This window comes from Vanessa atalanta, chromosome 6 (genome assembly GCF_905147765.1).
Source record: "Vanessa atalanta chromosome 6, ilVanAtal1.2, whole genome shotgun sequence".
In the NCBI taxonomy this organism is placed as follows: Eukaryota; Metazoa; Arthropoda; class Insecta; order Lepidoptera; family Nymphalidae; genus Vanessa; species Vanessa atalanta.
The window spans coordinates 8,365,900-8,389,249 of record NC_061876.1 but is presented as its reverse complement, the minus strand read 5'-3'; the positions used below and the strand labels follow the sequence as shown (position 1 = coordinate 8,389,249).

The following is a 23,350-nucleotide window of genomic DNA, read 5'->3' as shown; positions in this document are numbered from 1 at the left end:
GTTTTTGCTATTTTAAAATATAGATTTTTTTTTTTATTCTTTATACTTTGTATAGCTGTACTCTTATACCTTGTCTGCAATGTCAAGTCAAGAGGGGGAAGTAAGCGACGATACAGGTATGGCGGATACTAAATTGAAAAGACAAATATCATTCCATCGATTGCAAATATATGACATAAGGAAAGGACGAACCAATGACGAAAGCACATTTTTTATCTTTATAATTCCATTGGTCTTAAGTCGATATTTACAAAAAATAATATATAAAACTTTTGAATACATTCTAGTAGGTATGCTTAGAATTTAATCTCATGTTTTCATGGTTAGATTCATAGCCCAGCTTGGTTAATCAGGCATCTTAAGCGTACTACTCCATATTTAAATAAAACAAATGAACGGAGTCAGTCTCATCTACACTTAAGGTGAGCATTTGCAATTTGCTTAATGATGATGCAAGGAAACGTTCGCCTCGGGGTTCACATTTTTTTATCTAAATACAAAGTGGTCGAGTAAAAATAATTGAATTATTTAAATATGGAACGAATAAATGAGATAATCAATCATGAGTGAACGTGAAAATATACGTTTTTTAGGAAAAAAATATTGTCGTTATAAATACTGGTTTTATGAAACGCTTTACGTAAGTGCATTGGGTGATTATTGTTGAAATCATGGTTATCTTTGAATAGTTATATAATATGAACGGGACTATGATCTTATCGAACCGAAAATCAATTAATCGAAAATATATACATATTTTTTTCTGTGATATGTACAAACTATAGAATGTTGTCTAGTAAACAAAGTGAGCGAGTGAGCGAGTGAGTGAGTGAGTGAGTGAGGAAGTGAGCAGTCATTAGTTTTACCCGCTAACCGCCGAATTTCAAATTTGTAAGGGTTAAAGTTTCTGAGATTTCGTGATTAATCAGTGAGTGGTATTTCGCTTTTATATATATACTCATTGAAGGTATTAATCGTTATAAAGTAGTTACCTACAAACGAATTCACAAACAAGACTTATGAAGTAAGCTTCATTGCATTACGTAACTGCAATAATATGATTCAGTATTACCTGTAGTACCTGAGATATTTAACCGAGCAATTAAAATTATAATTATTGCGTCAATAATAGTCAATATCATATCCAACCCAAGTGTTCAGAAGAAAAAACCTCAGTAATAAGAAGAACCGATGAAACAAATTTAGCGGATTATTGCCTTCAATTGTGTTCATATTGGTAGAAATATATTTATTTATATGAAAGGATAATGTCTAGAGTGTAAACAGTGAGAGCAATTCTGGAGTAGGTTCGGAATAAGGACATCTAGGTAAGAATTGCTAAGAACCCTGCTCCTCCTATCTAGTAGGTTACAGCAGTTACAATGACATATTTAATCTCAACTGTTGTTACGTGTCACACCAATATTGTGTAATTATTGGTAACTTTCAGAAGATTCATATTCAGTTGTAAAAACATAAATTGCAAACTATTTAAGCTAAAATGCACAGCTTAACCACGTTAAGCTATTAAAACCTCAGTGCGAAAAACGTGACTTGGCCATTACGGACCACGGTTATAAAATTTTAAAGTATCATTTATATGAAATGTTTTCGAAAAAATGTATATATCAAAGAACGCGATCTAATCAAACTTTAATACCCATTTCGAAAATACATCTACACCGAGACAATTCACAATAATAATCGTTATTCTATCGCGGTGTTCTTCATTGTCCGTGTGTCACGTGGTAATGCGACCCGTGACGAATGAATTACTTGCACCTCAGTACAATAGCCGTTTCACAGTATCGACGACCAATCAAAACAAATTACCGATTTCGTCATTCGATATTCGTTCCGATATAATTTCCTTCGTTCGTGTTCGAAAATCGCGATAGAGTCTTGGACATATTTTATCATGGCGGAGAGAACAGAATATTGTTTTAAATTAATATATCTAATAAATTTCCTAACTTACTACAGATCAAATCTTAGAAATTGATTTAAGCTCTTGCTTAAACTCATATCAAATATCTCTACTAATCATAGCACTTGGTGGTAGGGGCTTGTGCGAGCTTCTCAAGGTAGGTACCCACTCATCATATATTGTACCACCAAACAGCATTCTTTATTATCGTTCTGTTCCAGTTTGAAGGTTGCGTGAGCCGCTGTAACTACGGGCACGAGGGACATAACATCTTAGCTCCCAAGGTTGGTGGCGCATTGGCAATGTAAGGAATGAAAATTCATATCTCTTACAGCTCTAATGTCTATGGGTAGTGGTGACCACTTACCATCGGGTGACCCATAAGCCCGTCCACCTACCTATACAATAATAAATAAAAAACCCAAAATCTTTATAAATATGAAAAAATAAATTACGACGCGTTTTAGTAATAGTTGATTCATCTATTAGATGTTTTAATTCTTAGTTATTTAAATAAGTAATGATTATTTCAATATTTTAGTCACCAATTACTATCTCGCTAACGTAATTAAAAATATATTAAAGATAAATTAGTACGTACTAAAGTTAATATTACAATAATTGTAAATCGTGATAAGTTTAGTACTTACTAAGATCTTCATGTCCTTGGGATCCGCGGACACGGGGTCGATACTAACCTGGAAACAAAATGTTAAGAATCAGCTAAGTTACTATTAACTTTAATCAAATACGGGGTGTTTGTTGATACCTTTATATTAAGTATTATGAGTGTACACTATGCTCTTTACATATATTGTACTTTTTTTAATATTATAGAAATTTTTACCAACATACATCATAAAACTAACGCTCAATATCCAGTAATGAATACGAATGAATTTAAAATAGCTCCATATGCAAAAGGTTACCCGACTCTATTTCAAACGTAGCATAAAAACAGAAACTAATTAGAAAGTCCCTAAAAAGTTATCATAAGTCCGTGGGTACACGAGCGAATTTAATTTAGAAGGTTTTTAATTATGGCTGCGGAGTCGGCCAGTTTCGGCGCCGAGCGGCGGCAGCCCTGTAATTATGGCCAGTAATTGCGAGGCAGAGGCCGAGGCCGAGGCCGTAGTCCCTACGCCGACCGTCTAGCTTTGTATTATGCCACTGAAATTAGGATGCACCCTTTTTTAAAGCTCCGCTCTACTTATCTTTGAGTTTTTGATTAAAGTCGTGTTGTAATATAGGATAGGTGCCACAAATATGTTAATATTTTTTTACTAAAACTATCAAAAATAAACATTAAATATCTCAAAATATTGATCAAATTATTTTAAATAAATATAAATTTCTACGTCGCAAGTAATTTTTATTTTATTCAGTCGATTTCATTAGCTCAACTTAATATTTTTTTTAGATTAATGAAAAAGGTGAGACGTTATGATGATAAATAAATATTTTTAATAGCAAAATGTAGATTATTTATATACTTACCTATCAGATTTTAAATACTTAATTAAAAGTTTTATATTAATTTTAACCTTAACTTAAACAAAACTAGCCACGAAACTAAACTTTATGTCATACATATTAAGCATATTTGTATAACTGTTATTGAACATAAAAAAAAAAAAAAAAATGCTCCATATTTGAAGTGATAATGTATAACACATTAAATTAAAATAGCCTGGGTGAGTAATTTCTTATGGGGAATAGAAAAGTGTAATTACAACCAGGCCTACGTAATGCATTCGTCCGGCCATCTTTGTATTACAAGTGCATACTAATAACAGTAATAACACAGTGACAGATGTTTGTCTGTACGTTTTAAAGAGTTCGAGTGATTTTGAATTATACATCAGAGTAATGGTTTCCTTTTTTAAAATATTTTATTAATTTTTTTATATTGCTTCATTCGCATTTCATATGTTTTTAATTATTATAATTTTAATTAAGCAATTATTGGTTTGAGGTTTAGTTGCATAGTAATAAAAGATCTGTATTGGAGACGTTTAGAATACATGTATGATATGAATCTTAACAGGGCTATCTTAACGATTATTAATTTATAATATAGAGTTATGCATTTACAATGTACAAGGAAACTTTAGCGTTTTTTTTTTACTTAGGAGTATGGGCCACCTTACAGTAAGTGATCCTCTTCACACTGTATGAAATATAAACCACTTCTAACACCATCAATACGCAACCAACATAGTCCCTTGGGCCTGTAAATATTCACTCAACATTTAAACTGAAACAGAGTATCTGTTTTTATTAAAAATACCCGTTTTTATGAAATAATTAGAAAAATAACAGAATATTCACTCAACATTTAAACTGAAACAGTTACTAAAAATACCTGTTTTTATTAAATCCTTCAAAAAATAACAGATAAGTTTCATAAAACGTTGGAAATAGGAACATATATATTTAATAGTAGCTCTATAGCTTGGAATAATATAATATGTCAGGAATACACATGAAATTTAGATCACTGTGTTTAATTTACACTCACACAGAGACAGTCTTACACACACGAGTGTTAACGTATAATAACTAAACGATCTATTGTCAATCAAAAAAATAAGATATGGTAGTAAGATGTATTAACACGTGTCATTATAAAACTTGCATGGGATGTACATTACAAAATTGTAGGAAATCCAAAGATGGTAGGTACTATTTACTATATATAGGAATGCGCGATGGTAGCTGCTAGAATACCTGCGTTATAACCACATATAATAAGCCATAATAGGTTATTAGCTCTCGTCTCTTCTGAAATTATAGCTAACAACGCAAAACTATTCGAACTATATCTAAAGTCAACGCACAAGATGCTACGCAGGTGGAGTCACAAATGGTTACTAGCTAGAGATAGGTTAAAAGGATTGCATTTAATTATGATGACTGGCTTATCGTGCACCGAAAATGTGTTTTAAGTCTACATTATAATAATTATACTCTCAGATACCACGCGAGAAAAAACATGCCTACTGTTTCTGATCTATGCTTTTTGTTAATGCTTAGAATTATATTTGTTTTTATTTTTGTTACATCAAAAATACTCAGAAACAAATATATTGTACTACTTTTTAATTTGATTATCAAGAAGTAACGCTTCTATTGTTTTATAGTAAACTTGAAGTGTAAAGGAGAATTAATTTTCAAAAGTCTCCATGTGTCATTGTAGAATAAGGTATTATAGTACTTTCTTAGTATAACTAAAAATCGTTAACCTTCAATTTAGTTTTTTTTTTCTTGTATCACTGAGATTTGATTTCCTTTGATACGATGAGTGAATTATCAAATACAAAAACAGAATCATAGTATTTCTTAAAAAAAATCCTGTAGCTGCTAGGTCAGCGTTCAACCAATAAATTTGTTAATCTCACTTTTATATTTTTGACATGAATGAATGAACGAAAATAAATAACAGACTAAATATGAAATCACTTAATAAAAATATTTATTATATACCTATATATTACTTCTATGCGGTGTATAAAAGTTTGCAACGAAAAATAAACCTATAAAAAAAATTGTACGTCATATTAATGTCACAGAAATAGAGTTTTATAGCTGCTAATAACATCATTGTGTACGTATAACAAAATATTATATACCTAATTAAAATATACATTTACTAAAATTGTATCAATTTCCTTACAGATTATAATGACGGTTATAAACTAAAGAAAAAATCTTGGTAAAGATCTTAAAACGAGATCGACTATACGCCATGTTAATGCAATGAATTGTGCTTTTAAGTACTCGCATTACTTTTACTTAGTAATAAAATACAAATAAAACTTTTATACGCTAATAAAAGCATTATCGTACAAAACAATATCATTCAGTGTACAATAGCGAGTAAAGGAACTCGAACGGCTCTTTTCGTCTAGTGTGACGAGTCGGCGGGAGGTGTTTGTACTGTAATCACTCATAATCATACCAATTAAATATTTTTATTCCCATTCGCCCCTTTGTTAACTTCGCTTTGTTGATTCGCTCTTGTGAACGTCTTTTGTTCGTATTTGGTTTCGCGTGAACTACCTAATTTATTTTTCATTCGATATTTCGTGAAGATATCGTAAATTTATACATATTATATTACTTTTAATTCCGAATACGTTATGTATTCATCGCTATTCGTTTGCGTTACTAAATATGAAATGTTTTTATTTATTTATTTTGTACTTTTGCGTCCGAGTCTTTTAAGTTCTCTTTTTTTAATATCATTTTTTATCTTTCAAGCCTTAAAAGATCTCACTATGAAATTATTCATACCTAGATATAGTACACCTACACCTATAGGTTTATTATAAATTACTTAACGATATGAAATTAATTGATTATTATCGACTTTATTACAGGATATAATTTACCTATTAAAATGTTATCTATTATTTATCAAATGTTTAATGTATATTTGTTAGTTTATTAGGCCTTTTTCCGATTAACCTATTTTTCATAAATAACCTAAAGATTACAGTCATTAGTCAATGTAAATTGCCTATCGATAAAACACGAATCGATGTGTCAAGTTGTCAGGAATAGGTACTTAATTGGTAGGACTAAACCTTAACGTATTGAAGTTAACTTGTATAAAAATTGCAGTAATTAGTGCACCTATCATTAATCAACTTTGTACGGAAGTTCTGAGTTATTTGATATATTATAATCTGTGCAAACAATTCGATTAATCGTTAAAAATTATTTCTTTTCAAATAAATATATTATAATATACATACACGATACAACATAGCACATAATCGTACGTCTTAAATAAAGTCTTAATGTACCTATGTGAAATTAGTCATTTAATTTCGTTGTCTTTAAACATGACTGAAATGGACTCACCATTTTTAGTTAGTTTATAATTTTAAGATTCACTTACACTTTTAATTTTAAAAAAGTCCGACTAAGAAGAAATACGAATGTTAAAATTTAAAAAATACATATTATATACATTACATATTTGCGTAAGCTTTGAAATTGAATTTCACAGAAACGATGTTTAGTTAGAATTAATCACTTATGTTACACTATTTAATAATTTAATTTACCTCGTTGAAGTAATTATTGTTGACATTATGGGTAGCGGGGTGCGGGCCCCCGTGTTGCTGGTAGTACGCACAATTCATATCAGCCCATCCGTTTCTTCGTAGCAAAAAGTCACGTCAACACACGCGACTTTAGATTTTTATTAAGAAATATCCACGGATTATCTCGTAACGAATCGATGCCGCGGCCGAATCTCGCCTACTAATTGTAGGTTTCGGTGGTCGACTGAACGCGGCGGCGGTCTCTCTCGTACATCGTGCGTTTCATTCGCGCATTGCGCTGCCCGCGTGTTTGTTTACGCGCGGGGCGGGTCGCGCAGGGCGGCCGGTTAGGGCGGGCTCACGCAAAACTAATACAAGCCGATAACGCGCTTATTACTTATTGTTGATGTAATCGAAGCTTTTCGAACTAAAGATACATTGCTATTGTTAAATAAATTATTCAGCTGATATTGAAGATAATGCACAAAATATAGCTACTTTCTTTATAAAATTAACATTTTTATCTTGCGTTGTTTAAATGTTACCTTCAAAATTATTTAACTGTCGTTGTTATCAAGAAATAACTAAAAATAAGCTTAAAATGTAATCACACTTTTAAAAAAAAACTTGTTGTATATGTGTGTCTGATTATATCTATATATTTTTTATTTACTTGTCAAGTTTAATTGGATTCTAAAGTTGAATGTTTAATTATTATTGTATTCACAAATATGAAGTTTATGCAACAATCATCATATGTCAGCTGCCACAATATTAATCTATGCGGAGGGTTAAGGTATAGAGTTTCATGAAAATCGTTTTTTTTTTTCCTCACAAAAGTAATAAATGTTTCCGGTTTATAATAAAGTACATTGGGATCGTTACCCCAGCGCTATTATAAAAATTGGTCCATTTTTTACGTCCCCAATCTGTGCGGGGGCGGATACGCCTCGTATGACAGGATGCACTTTCCTGATATCATGCGAAATCTAGTCACGTGATATGAGAACAGATGTTTTATTCCTTTACATATATTTAATTAATTTATATATTTTATTAATAAGATAAAGTAAGTACTTTTGTCTAAAGTAAACGAATATTATGTCATAATTGTTACCTTTACTTTAAATGAACAATAGTTACGAACTTCTATTGGCAGCGAAAGTAACCATCAATATTTACGAATTTTTAAAACAGTTGTGACAATTTTAGCTTATTCATGACTGAGTTTCTATATTTTATTTATGCGATAGATAGGCAGACGAGCCAATAGGCTGCTTGATGGTAAGTTGTTAATACTGCTCATCATCATATTTCTTACATAAGCAATGTGCCACCACCCTTACGACGTGAGATGTTAAGACTGTAGTTACACTGGCTAACTAATCTTTCAAACCAGAACACCACAATATAGAAGAATAGAATACAAGAAGCGATACTTAGTAGTATTGCTTTTTCGCGGTAGAATACCTATGTAATGAATGGTGTTACTGCGGACTGACACAAAGCCCTACCACCTAGAAATATCAAGGGTAAATATTAAAGTGAATTCGTTCTTCTCTAGGTATCCCGGAGCTTTTGTTTATTATGTACCACGATCAAATAGGAGATCTAATAATTAATAACCTATTGCAACATAATTGAGAACTTTTGTAATAACTTATCTAGATATTAAAAAGGGACACATGTAGAACTATTCGTAAGTATGTTTTCTATATACCCTAAATTGTATATTTTAATGATTTAATTTTTGGGAAGGATAACACATAAGTATTTAGGCAGATCTAAGTTTAAGTTCCTCTCTCTAAATGGTCTCTTACAAATTATTTAATATTAATACATACTCTTCTTTGTTTAATATAATTAAAATAAATTAATATGTTTTTTAATTGAATACATAGAAAAATATTTACTATTATTCACACTAAAATCTAGACACGGAGTACTAAGACCTTAGTAAGTAAATGTATAGATGAGATGTTTAGAGATGCGATCACGTTTTGTAATTTTAACGAACATTAACCACGAACCGTTTTTCAATCATTTCAACAACAAAGCTTAGATGTCGTCGCGATAGTACATATTTTGTGTAGAATATAGAATGTGTAACATGTGCAAATGATAGTGATTAGAGCGCGCTGGGCGCGGCGCGTGTGCGTAATTATTATAATCTGCGCCCGCGCAGGCGTCGCTCCCGCGCTCCTTGCTGTGCTGTTTCTATTATTGTTACTATTTAAAGTAAAATAAACAGTTTAAAGTACTTAATAGGTTTATTATTTTTTTATATTGAAGTCAGTTTTATTATTATTTACAAATAGTAAAACAGAGATCCGTCCGTAGTACTTTTTCAATGAGGTCATACTTAGTTAATAGTTTTTATATTTATAACATACTCCTGCAGATTTCAAAAATATAAAACTCAGGTAGGTATTGAATTATGTACCTATTCATAAATATAACATGAAGCTAACTAAATTTTTGTCAAAATATTTCGTAAATATATTCGCAAATAGTATTATGAATTGCTACTGTTTGTAGTAATTATAATGATTTCGAGGTAATGTGTGGAGCACGCGCTGCGCGCACGCATCTGGTGTCGCCGCCCTCTTCCCGCCCAGGACCATGAAAACTGTAGGTTTCAAATAACATTCACAAAGACCTAGCACATTGCCATTGTAACCTATTGTTCAGGTATGTTATTATATTTTAAACAGTTCTATGTAATTATAATAAAACGAATTTGTAGTGAGTTTAAATTTTGTAATCTTGGATAGAAAAGTGGCATTAGAATATACCCTTTTTAATGAATTTTATCACAATTATTAATTACTTAATAATGAACTACATCGATAGATTGAATGGTAACCTATGACATCTATTTTAATTTAATGTTACCTATAAGAGATTGTCAATATATCAAAATCTATTTTTATTACGAGGTAAGTATGTATAACGTATTTCTTGAATAGAAGTTTTTAAAATAGTCAATAGGATTAATTATGTTCAATTGTACCTACTAATACCTATACTAGCTATGCGTCCCGGCATCGCATCGGTTTCGCGTTTTTGCATCGAATTGACACGCGCTGCTTTCCGTAGTTCATGTTTGTACAAATTGTTCCATATGTTTTATTTCACATATATAAAGATTATCTAAATTTAATCACAATTACAAGCAAACCTAAAAAGCACTCCAACCTACTGTAATCATATCTAAAAATTAAATTGGGAACAATAATTCGAATGTTTTTTAAAAAGGTTTTAATGGCTTTAAAATAACATTAAAAATGTGACTAAATTGCCATAGAAAAGGTAAAAGGAAATACAGGATTATCTACACTATAAATATAAAACTGAAGAGAGATCGAACCGTATGATTGGTAAAAATCTTTTTGCGTTAGATAGATGATTTATTGGCCTATATACTATATAACAGCCCGCGGCCTCGGAGTCAGTAACGTTATAAAAGGGAAACTGTAACAGCAGTTAGTAGAATAAAAATATTATTTATTATTCTTCTAAATACACAATTACACATAAGAACCTTTTGCAGTAACAGGAGCGAAATGGTATTTACACGTATATTGAATACGTATGTGCAAGTAATTGTACGTGTATCTCTAAATACTATTGTCGAGACGAGTCACCTATGAATGCAAGGGGTGCGACGGATCCTGTTGCAATCTTATACTTACTTCCGACATTGACTCTATAATACTCGTATAGAGTGTTAAGGACAAAGAACGCTGGTGTTAATACACCTTGATTTACTCTAATATAATTCGAATATTTAAAACGTCTGATTTTAGAATTTCTTTAGAGCCTTTTTTGTGTGTCAAATACTTTTATATGTATTATTGAAATAGAGTTTACTTATCGAATATAAAAACATACATAAATTCAAGAACTTTTTGTTTTACCCGTCAATTAAACAATTTGAAAACAAGCATCTTATGAGTTTTAAAGAAATACATAGGTATATTAATACCTATGAATTTCTTTAATAAATTCTTATTAGATAATTACTTACTTCAAACTTACTTATTACTTCAAATAACATAACATTTAAAAAAATATATCAACTATTAATTATTCAGTCGTGTTTGTAGAGTCGGCGTGAAAATGTAAAAATAATCTATATATAGAAATTTTGAATAAAATGCTTTACGTTAAATGTGTAATCTGGAAACTAGATTTTTTTTTTAATTTTGGCTTTTATTTGTGCCGAGGAGGCACCGATTATTTCGCCAATGTCACGTGCGATGGAGAAAATACGTTGGCGATTGAACGGTACGGTCGATTTTACAGGCTTAATTTAATAGTAGTAGACTCTTTGTTAACCCATAGCCTAAACATAACACAATAGTAAATAATTAGATAAACATAAATGTTTGTTAAGATAGTAACTAGGACTTATAAAATCAAATAAAAATTTAATTTGTATATCTACCTTACATCACATTAAATAATTACGAATGAACAAATATATATATTTTCTTTTATTTATGTGTTTTCTTTTAGTAATAATATATAAAAGTATTCACTAAGCATTCTTCATTGCAAGTAGGATAATTGCTATAATAATGATTTATCAACTTAAAAATGATAAGTACTTCAAAACACATCTTCAGATTACTTAATATACCTAGGTCGGATAATCCCGTGTTTTATAACCAAAATATTGTCCAAATTTCATTCACAACACGTGTGATTTCTCCTTTTTGATACGCTCATTGTTGTCGTAGTCCGCTTAGCGCTATTCATTGGGCTTTTCAATACCTTCAATGGGGACATTTGACGACCGTTTCCTATGCAAAATTCCGTTTAATCCCGGAATAAAGGTGCGCAGTCGAATGCTTCCGCTGAGCGATTTGTACTAAATGCAAGTGTCAACACAATGAGGTCGCGATGTAGATGCTCACTTGATGGAGACATTGAGACGTCAGTACTTGACAATGTTTGTAGACATAATAGGATTAGCAACGACGACGAAATTTTGTTTTGAAATATTAATACTTTTTCGGATCATCTTTTATTTAATAACGTGTGAGAATTTCGATACGTCTATTGTACATTTAACAGTCGTATCGCGTTTATTATCTACATATTGATATATTTTCAATGAAATTATCATTTCGAAATCATGGTTACGTATATCTGTCGGCTATTTTCTATACAAACGATTATAAGGTAGTCGTGACTGATCGGAATCAGAATCATAAAATACCTAAGAAAATAATAAAAATTAATACGAATAAACAATTTTACGTAATCAATGAACGAACGCGTTTTAGCTTATCCGAATGAATGACGGCGGGGATAGCATTAATAATTCACAATGTCCAATTTTTCTTTGAACTTAATATAAAAATAATATATAAGAAAAAATAATAAATAAGATAATCTAATATTATAAGCGTCTGATATTCAAAATGTCTGCAGAGAGAGTCTGTTCATATTTCAACTCATTTCATAATATAGTACAAATGAAGCAGTTGTATACACTGCACTGCTGTAAGTGAGCTCGCAATGACGAGGTTGAAGAGATGCAGCGCTCGCAACACGAGCAGACTGGCGTGACAGCCAGCGTCGAGCCGTCGACGCGATGCGTACAACAAAATAAACCAGCAAACCAGTGTAATAATGGTGTTTCCACCCTGTAACAATAACTACATAATAGTCGAGAGACTTTACGATCTTTTGTAAGCTTGTCGAAGCTTCTACTTGCTGTTTTTTGTTATAAATGCCGCTCGTTGCGCCTTACACCGTTTTACGATTGGGAATATTTTATTGAATACTTACTCCGCGTTTAAAGATTCTTTCATTGAGTTGAAAGAGGGTCTTAAATCCCTTTACCGTTTGTGCCTTCATCGAAATGCTGGCCACGTGAAACACTTTCTCTCGTTGAAATTGAATAAAATAAATCATTGCAAAATATTGAATATTTTCATTTCGCCATAAATCTAAAAGCGTTCTTAGCAACGGAAATAACTTAAAATTGTTACATTATTTGTTTTAAGAATAATTAAATTTTGAAAAATAAATCAATCATTAAAATAATGATTCTTATCATTAACTTTAAGCTCGATAATGTGCAGTAACGTTATTACATGACATAATTATTATCATGATGAATACTAGTTGGTAAGAAGACATATAGTTTTAATAGCGTTCGTCATGAAAACAGTCAGACCGGCGATTTACACTTTGTCTTGACTATAGGTTTACTGAATAATTAGGTTTTTCAGTAACTTGGAACACCTTTTATTTGCATCGTTGCTAAATGATCGATATGGGTAATAAATTCTAATTGTAGATTAAATATACCATTGTGAAAATAGAAACATGCCTCTTAATAAATGTCTGCAAAAATGTCATTTTTATTGTTTGTACGTTTTGTGAATAAGTTACATAAGTACCTAATAGGTATAAAGTAAGAGGAAAATAAACCGACATATCTAACTCTAGCTTTAAACAAATAACTGTCAAGGCAAAAAACCTTTTAATTAGAAATATAAAAAGGTATTTATAATTTTGTTTTTTTTTTTTAATTATAATAGGAGGGCAATCTGGCAAATTGGCGACCCTATGGTAAGTGATCACCAGCCTCCATAGATTTCAGCACTGTAAGAATTATTAATCATCCCTTACATGATATATGCGCCACCAACTTTGTGAACTAAGATGTTATATTTGTATCGGTAGTTATACTGGTCTATTCACTCTATAAACCGGAATACAACAATAATAGGCATTGTTATATGGCGTTAAAATATGAGACAACCACCCACTCAAACAAACCTATAGGGTTTAATACTAATAAAAGAACTAATCTATCGTTTTAAAGTCATATCGGTTCCCGAATGTCTTTTGTCAACGCTAAAGTTAAAAATATGTCTAAAAAATTATCGTTATCAATTTTCTAGCTTAGTCGTGTAAACGCAAGACTTTCGCATTGATATATAAGTACGGTTATACATAATGTAGCAAAATTTTAATGTAAGATACTGCACTTAAACAGTAAAACATGAATTCCTTATACATTTCGTATCGTTATGGGTGTTCGATACAAGATAAATTACATCCATATACAGCGGAACATGATGGTCGAATACATGACATATTCATAAAGAAATTCATTTAACTTATTGAATATTTTCATAATTATACATGTATTGAAATTATTATTTTAAGTCCCAGTGAGTTAACGGCATATTGGCAGTTTAGCAATGTGAAAGTCGCGGGTTCATATATGACCCGTTGGAATATTTTTGGAAAGACAAGCATTTTAATATTCTCCATTGAAAAAATTAAATAGCCTTGTGTCATAAAATTAATTAAGGTGTATGTATTTCATACATTGCTGACCAAACTATGGACTGTTAACACAAATTTGACTCATTTAAAAGTGTATAGTACTGTTATTACAAACCGCGATTTTCTAAAACGGTGGATATACGTCGTTAAAATTGTTGTTACCGATAAATATACTGCGTAACCTCACACTCTCTCTGTCCTGTATTTGCATATGCATAGAAAAATGTCACAAGTTACATCACGATTTGCATTTATCGATGACGTAAAAATGAAGCAAGAATTATAAAAAAAAAGGTATTCTGTAAAAATAGGCCGAAGATCCCCTTAGTATAAAGTTACTTAATATTCCAATGTAAATAATATAATCTTACAACAGATCGATTACAAAAGAAAAGCTAATAATAATAATATCAGAGAGTAGCAGATTGCAGATGCAGATGCAGAATTATTTCTGTTATTTCAAATCAAAAAGTACATATATATTAGTTATCATATATATTTTTAAAGTATTTCCTGTTTTTACGTACCTAAGTAGGTAATTACCTAGTGACTACTTGTACTAGCTTCATTGCACTAATACTTGTGCTTCCAATTTATCTGAAAGTGCTTAATATATTTTTTTATTCACGTATTATAATTATCTTAAGTACCCCTAGGGATTGTATTGCGGGTCATTAAAATAACATGCAACTGTTAGTAAAGCAGCACTCAGTAGGTACCTACGACTGTACAAAAATAATTGTCGAATTCCACACACTTTCACAATTAAATATGTAAGATAAATAATAATTCGGCTAATAACATAAATAATTACATAAACATAATTCCCGGCGTTTATTTCAACTAGATATTAGATGATATCGTAACGTCGCCGCTCGCTACGAACAGTCCGTCATCGAGATAAAATTAATAGCTGCTATTAAACTGCGAACTGTGCGGAAGACTTCATTAATTTCCCGCAACGACTACGCCTCGAAATACTCGAGATGACCGATAGATTTATTAATAATTAATCATATTAACAATTTTGTTGTAACTTTTAAATGCGTGTCAAGATTAATCTTCAATTTAATACGATTTAAAATTATAAAGAAAAACAAACTTACGCGCTTATGTATCCTCGACCTATGTCAAAAACTCTCGCGTTCTTAAACGATGATTTTAAACTTAAATTAATTGGAAAGGTTTTTTAAAGAAATGAGAACGGCTGAATAAAGCTAAGGGGTAGAGGGGTGGTTGATAGCCGTTATAAATTAAGATGTTATCTGCGTGGGCATTGCCTCGCCGATACCAAAGGGTAAGTCGCCGCTCTTTATCGGATTCGTACGAAACTTATTATGCATCAACAAAATTACACAATTAAGCGTATACACAGGTAAGACGGCTTTTACTCGATTCATCCAACTAACATAAATCGTACGGCAACAGCCGTTCCTGCAATATTAGCAACTTTACTCTCTCGTATTTCAATCTCCAATATATATAAATTCGAAATATGCCATTGTAAAAGCAATAATCAAACGCTACAAGCCGTAATTATAGACTGCGATATATAATTTTGAAGCTATTCATTAAAATTCAACTAAAGATGAAAACAACGAAGATCTGGGAGAATCACAAATCAAACGAAACTCGGCGATGGCCGGAGGCGCCATAAATCAGAGGCGCGCTTAGGCCTCTTAGCTTTTCTAGATAGAGATTTATCCCGTAATAACATGTTGCTTTTCACTAAATCAACTGCCGAATTATCCGGTAGAAACAATGATTAATCGCGTAGCTGCCGGAGTAATGACGGGACGATAGCGCGGTGCACGATACAATTGTTCATAGCGCAGCTCGTTGATCGATCTACTTAGTAGATTCTACTTGATAAGCTTCTATAACAAGTCTTGACAAATCGTAAATCGATGTCCAATTTATTCACAAGCAATTTCGAGCAAGACTTATGCAAGTTTTTATCTTGTATTTTAAATCCGCAACTATTTATTACACTCATTCCAAAAAATGTGATTTAATAATTATTATCTACGTATCAGACATTTCTGAAATATTTATGATTTGAAGTAAATTATTCTTTTTTTAAATTTTATATAAAAAAAAACCTGAAGTACAACAGTTCTACATTAAATATATATTTTTATCTTTTAATCTGTTAGTGAAGGTTGCTTCAGACTAAGCGCGTACAATCAAAATGTAATTATGATTAGCCCATACGCCGTCCTCGCATCTCATCTGGCTATTTAACTGACCTACGATTCACTTTAATTAAACGTTAACTTTAATTAAAGCACAGACGATAATTCATAAAAATAAAATACGTTTGTAGTGCACCTAGGAAGTCTTTATTAAGATTGCGACTGCAAAGAGGCGGAGCCATTCACTTGTTCGGGAATTTGAATAATTGCATTACAACTAAACATTATTGAACAACAAAACGATTTCGACATCTAATTATGGTTCAGTTTAATCATGGGATATATAGAAATTAAATAAATTACTTTTATAATTTAAATTTATAAGATCATTTACAGTTGAAAGGTTACGTCAAATTATCTATTATGATGACATAATAAATCGCACGAGCTCCAGAGATAAATCTAAAGAATTCTGCGAATACCGCAGTTTGCATACATCTCGCGGCTCATCGGCCATATTTCAACAATAATGATAGCGGACGAGCGTGATAATAATTGTTATTACTATGATCCACATCTGCTATTATTTTATAATTGAGGGCTTTTGGGTGAAACCCTGCAATTATAAGAAGAGCCCCGAGCCACAACAAGCAACATGCAACGAAAGCGTTTTTGCCCCGTCCATCGGCATCGGTTTCCCAAATTAGGCATCATGCGTATTATATCAAAATGATTTTAACCTCTCAGAGAAGTCTCAAGCTCGCGACTCAAAAACTAATGCAATAGTTGGGAAAATTTACATAATCAAACAGCATATTATTTCCTTATGCAACATAAAGCCCACAGCGTGATCCTGAAGTAATGTCATTGTAACATTTAAATTAATTCGATAAAAAATCGATTCTTGGATCTACGTTATTTATTATCTGCGAAACAAATAGCGATCATTTGATTAACACAAGGATTAATCGAGTAAAAATCTATAAGCGGTAATCTCGCGGATCGAGAGGAGAGTTCATTATTTATTATGAATATTAGTCAATTTTTATTTAGTCAAAAAAGTGGGGAGCGGCGGCGGGTCGAGCTGCAATTAACTGAGGCTACCCTGTAATTATGGTCAGTAAATTTCTGGACGCGTCCTGATCGGGGCCCCTTACATTGTTCTATCTGATACTATACGGATTAGCTTACTGCTGATACTCTTCATCTTAAAAGTTATGAAAGCTAGAAATATTACTATAATATTATTGATATAATTTTACTGTTAAATTTTGATATACTGAAACGAATTTAATTTTTCTTTAACCATTGTACACTTTTAAGTATATTAAAACAATGAAAAATATAATTAACTTTTTAAATTCAATTACTTTTTAAATGTAAACTAATAGTATATTTTAATGAGTGAAATTAATTTAAAATAACCGTTTATTCGTTGAAAAGTTTCAGCTGGAATAGAAACATGGTGATAAAAAGATATTTAATTACATACTATCCGTTTTATCTTCATAAACATCTTGATGTATTTGGTTTTTATGAACGTCATAAGAATTATAGTTCTTATATATAAACAAATAGAAATCAGAATAAAACGAAAAATTATGGCATATATACTGACCACTTTGATCAAAAAAATTAAAACGCCTTTTAAACTTTTAACGTTTCAGCTTAAAACGAAATAATTAAGAAGATAAAAATAACACTTAATCTTTAATAATATTATAGTACTATTTGTATATATAGTTTTTAAGTCTTTGATATTAATAATGAAAATAGTCGTTGGTGTAAAGTTAATAATTCAACGGTAGACTGGCTATACTGAGGCTGATATTGAAATTGTTAAAATTTTTCATTTGATCAATGTATTGCAAATTTACTTGTTTTTTGGGAGTTGAATAGTTTTAGACCCACACAAAAATCGGATTAAAGTCGAGATGGCCCAGTGGTAAGAACGCGTGCATCTTAACCGATGATTTCGGGTTCAAACCCAGGCAGGCACCACTGAAATTTCATGTGCTTAATTTATGTTTATAATTTATCTCGTGCTCGGCGGTGAAGGAAAACATCGTGAGGTAACCTGCATGTGTCTAATTTCAACGAAATTCTGCCACATGTGTATTCCGCCAACCCGCATTGGAGCAGCGTGGTGGAATATACTCCAAAACCTTCTCCTCAAAGGAGAGGAGTTCTTTATCCCAGCAGTGGGACATTTACGGGCTGCTAATGCTAAAAAAAAAAGTAGATATAATTCGGGGACAGCTGTTTTAAATATTTTAATCCACTTTCTTTTGTTTTTGCCAAACCTCCGATCTATTGCAATTTCTCTATCATAAATTCTCTATATATATATACTTATATATATTACATGAACTACGTGGTTGTAATTTAATATTTTGTACTTTACATTAGCATAACATAATATGATATCCGTAACGTGTTAGGTATAAAAGCTGTAACGTGTCGATCTCTGACCCTCATTCATTCACAATCAGAATGATGTCGTGACACGTAATGCTTGTCGTTGTGTTCCGTCGTGATTTCAAGACACAATGGAATTCCCGCCATGACTCGGCAGATTGTTAGCCATTCATACTTTGCACCACATACGAGTGCCGTTTGACTGCCGCTACGATAAGTCTACTTCAATTTAAAAGTAAAATATTTGGAATGCGCCATTTCATTTTGTGCAATTGCGGTAAAGGGGTGAATTAAATCGTGCAAATATGCAAATAAAATCGAAGCTTCTAGAAATACTTTATTTTTAAGTGGGGTCCTCATTAAGTATCCATTAATTGTACGGATAGAAATCCATATTAATAAAAACGTTTATTTTATTCGAAGTGAATACGAAACAATCCAAATGTGTAAGGAAAAAAAAATTGAATTATTTATATTGACGTTTATGTATATACATAATATACCAATTACGATGTATAAGATACTACAAGAACCGTCATACAAAAAAGAGAAGGACAATCAGGGACGCGAATAGCGACCTGCGACCCACAATTTGCATACAATGGCCATGCGTGGGCGCATTCCCGAGCGCCCGGAGCTCGCTCTCAGTCGTCCTTTTTCATAATACATCCTGTGCACTCTTTTGACGTATGTATACAATAAGAAAAAACAATGAATGTACATATTTACTTAACATAAAAACATTTTTTTGATCACAGAATATTTTATTACAAAATGTATTTGTAATTGAGCGAAATAAAAGTTATCGATATGAGACGTTATATCGTGCATACAAAAATGTAAATCCAAGCAGATAAGCGAGATGATTAGACAATTATAGTCGTCAACTGACGCTGCCTACCGTGACGCATTTCATTGCTTGTCAGGTTCAGTAACACCCAAAACATAGTTTAATATATTAATAAAGAAGAAAGCAATTAGCAATAATATTTTAACAAAATAATTATGGTTTTGAGAAACTGAAGCTAGTTTTCTACACTAACGCACAATGACTAAATGTCTAGATATTTATTCCAAATATTATTTCTGATGAAATCTGTGATACATTAGGTACGGATGGATTATAATTATAAAACCAATTGCCTTTCAGAAACTTAAGTATGTTTGTTTCACAATTTTCACTGAAACACTTCTAAATGATTCTTCGAAAGCTTGGACAATATCAGCAACCAAAAATATAAGTAGGCGTGATCAATGTGGCATGTTTATTTCAATCGGTAATTTTTCAGCGCGTTCGTACCGCAATGCAGTCGCCGAAGATTTATCGCATCAGCTCACCCTCGTACAGTCTCGAGTCGAATCAAGCTGTGATTAATGGACTGATCTATTTGCTGCTCCATCTATTGTTGATATTGTAACTACTGTCTTAAAATCAACATTAAAATATACTTTGAAGTAACATTTCATTGTTATTAAGCATAAAGTTAAACGAGGTATGGAGTTTCTTTTGTAATGTAATTGGTAGGCGGACGGACAAATGGACCACCAGATGTTAAGTGGTCACCACCGCCCATAGACATTGGCGCTGTATAAAATAGTAAAAAATCCTTAAATTACTAACATGACACGTCCGTTATGCTTACATAGTTACACTGGCTTACTCACTCTTCAAACCAGAACACAACAATATATGTGTTCCTTTTACCGATAAAAACCGACAAGAGTTTCGATAGCTCCTAATTTCCACGAATTAAATACGTAACATAATTAATGACATTTAAGTTATTACAATAAATCCCGCATTGGAATCAACTAATACTAACCACGCAATTTATTCATCTGTATAATCGATCTCTTATGAGTAACACGCTTTATTTACTAATATATTCTAACATAAGATTTATATGTAAACATTGTTTGCTGAAGGTAAATTTTAATAATACGGAAGTTTGTTCATTTTTTAGCGTCATACTTGTTTAAGAAAACTAATTGTATTCAGTTTAGATTTACCACCTTCCATGGATTTTAATAAAGATTTATGCCAGTAAAGATTGTATTTGCATTTGCAAAGAGGTTTTTAAATGGTCTGTAACTTCACGTTTTTCAAATTAATATAGATAGATACTTATGTACCTATGTAATCTTTTTAAAACTATTTTTTTTTTTACTTAACAGACAAATTTAAATGATATTAAAATATGTTTTATTGTTGTTTAATAGAACGCAAACTACAATAGGTGTTTGTTTTTTGTTTTATTTTTAAATCGTTAGTTAAAGTCTAAAATAGGATAAACTCGTTCGAAAATAAACAAAGCACGTTGTTACTACATATTACCAGAAGTACTTAGCTAAAGCGTATCAATGGGGAGGCTATAATTTCCCATAGCGCACTCGAGTTCCCATCGCATGGGGTACGGCTACAGGGAACGCGTTGACCGCATTACGAGCGCGACAAAGCGGGGTGCAGCCCTGGGGACTATTTATCAAATGATCATTTGATTTTCTTGTGTTTGATCACTGAGCACATTAGAATTTGCAACAGCAACGAGCGGAAATAGAGATGGGAGATTTTTTTTTTTCGATAAAATAAAAAATGGCTTTTATTTTTTATAATATATTTCGTTATGATAAACTAAGATCCAATTTTCTATTTATTATTTAGTATATTACTAACTTTCCATATTATAAAACATAGCAGAAATAAATTATTAAATACATATTAATGCAATTTAATATTGCTATTTATTAATATTGACTGGATCGAAAAAAAAAATATTTTTTTTATATTAAATTTGCATCCAGAATCGAACAGCAACACTTCAACTAGTTACACGGACTGAGTCATATCCGATTCTGCACCCTCGCCCTCTATCGAGGATACGTCTTATAAAATACGATCTGTTTTGATTGTGGCCTGGGGCACAAATCAATTAGGCCCCCCAAGCCCCCCCGCAGCGATGCGCCCGCGACATCCGAACCAGTGGCTCATTTTATGACACGTTGCTCAACGGCTCGCCTGATTAACATTTACAAAATTTATTAAGACCAATTCACGCAGACCCTTTATAACGTAATCGTAGTATTGATTAGTTATTTTATTATGCTGATCAGCCGTAAAGGCAATAAAATATGGTTAATATACCTTGACCACCAAGATACGCAAGTTTTATTGGTATATCTAGCACTGATTATTTGCTTAGGTAACATAAACGAGTATCGGATTAAACAAGTCTAGTCGTCATAAAAATGTTTGAACGAATTGAAATGATATTTTTTTTTCCACATAATTTAAGTTGGGTTAGTTTATTCTCTCTATTATAAATTTAAAATAAATATATGTTGTCATAATTATAAATAAACTTAAAATAAATAATACAAGTACACGCGGTACTTGTGCGTGTCATATACGAAATAATTGTCTAAAAACGTACACTAGAATATAAAGTTACTCCCCCCCTAAGCTTCCCACTGCAAGGCAAAGGCCTCTGACATCATTTTAACCATCACGACGTCTTCTTTAATAAAATGAATTATAACCATAAAATGAGTATAAACTCAGTTGTGCTTGCCCGGGTTTGAATCCGCGATCCAATCCGTCAATTAAGATCTACGTGTTTTATCCAGTGGATCAATTCTGTTCTCTACAATATATCAATTAAAAGATAATTGAAATTATATTATTAGATAGATTAATCTAATAATTGATTTACACGTTATTAAAGTTTTTTAACAAATTTACCTCATCTTAAGTAATTTCAAATCATTTATTTTCAGACAAATATACTATTATAAAATTGAACGTATTTATAAATAGCAATATAATCTGTAACACTTATCTTTAATGCAAAATAAAAAAAAAAATTAAAACTTAAAAATCATATTAAAGATATTGTAAATCACTTCGACATCCAGACTTCATAAAATTGAAAAGATATCTATCTCGCGTAGTCTTGTCCGAACGCTCAATAAAATTTAAAATATGGCCGCGTAGCTGTATCGATTTACAATTAATCTACGTTTTAATATAAAATCTAATAGAAAATAATGACGTAATAAAGGCCGCCGGCGACAGGGTCGTTTCCCACGCCGCTACGGACAATTTTAAGTCTTTTTTTTACTTCAAAATAAATTAAGTTTCGGTAATCAGGCGCCGCTCGATTCCTGGCCCGCTTCTTCGCAATATTTCTAAAACGCTATTACAAATACATTTATATTACCACCACAAAAAATCTCTCAAGCAATTTTCGCCACATAATGAGGCCATTACGGGGAATTTTGTTTTACCAACATAATAACACCGCCTTTTATTCGGGCGATCCTGTCCGCAAGGACTCGGTTTAAAAGGACAATATTATTCCAGAGTTGATGAGATTTTCGTGCTAAAATTTTAAAACTAAATTGCCGTCATTATGTGTTTAACGTCGTGGATTAAAACTGAAAGGTTGAATGAGTCGATGACCTGAGCAGATCTTCCCAATATTTTTTTGAAATTATGCTTA

At 31.7% G+C, this 23,350-nt stretch overlaps 1 protein-coding gene across 4 annotated transcripts in view; it reads right to left on the bottom strand.

Moving 5' to 3' along the window:
* The window catches only part of LOC125064645 (transcription factor Sp9), a 77,870-nt gene that overhangs the window by 30,649 nt on the left and 23,871 nt on the right, over positions 1–23,350 (bottom strand). The window contains exon 2 of one of the 4 annotated variants that reach the window (XM_047671800.1): positions 2,578–2,625. The exons of 1 other annotated variant lie outside the window; for it this stretch is intronic. In XM_047671800.1, the coding sequence (XP_047527756.1) occupies positions 2,578–2,625 (48 nt within the window). Of the gene's footprint in view, positions 1–2,577; positions 2,626–7,002; positions 7,081–23,350 lie in introns of those variants that run through there. 2 more of the 4 variants (XM_047671805.1, XM_047671801.1) reach the window with 2 other exon arrangements.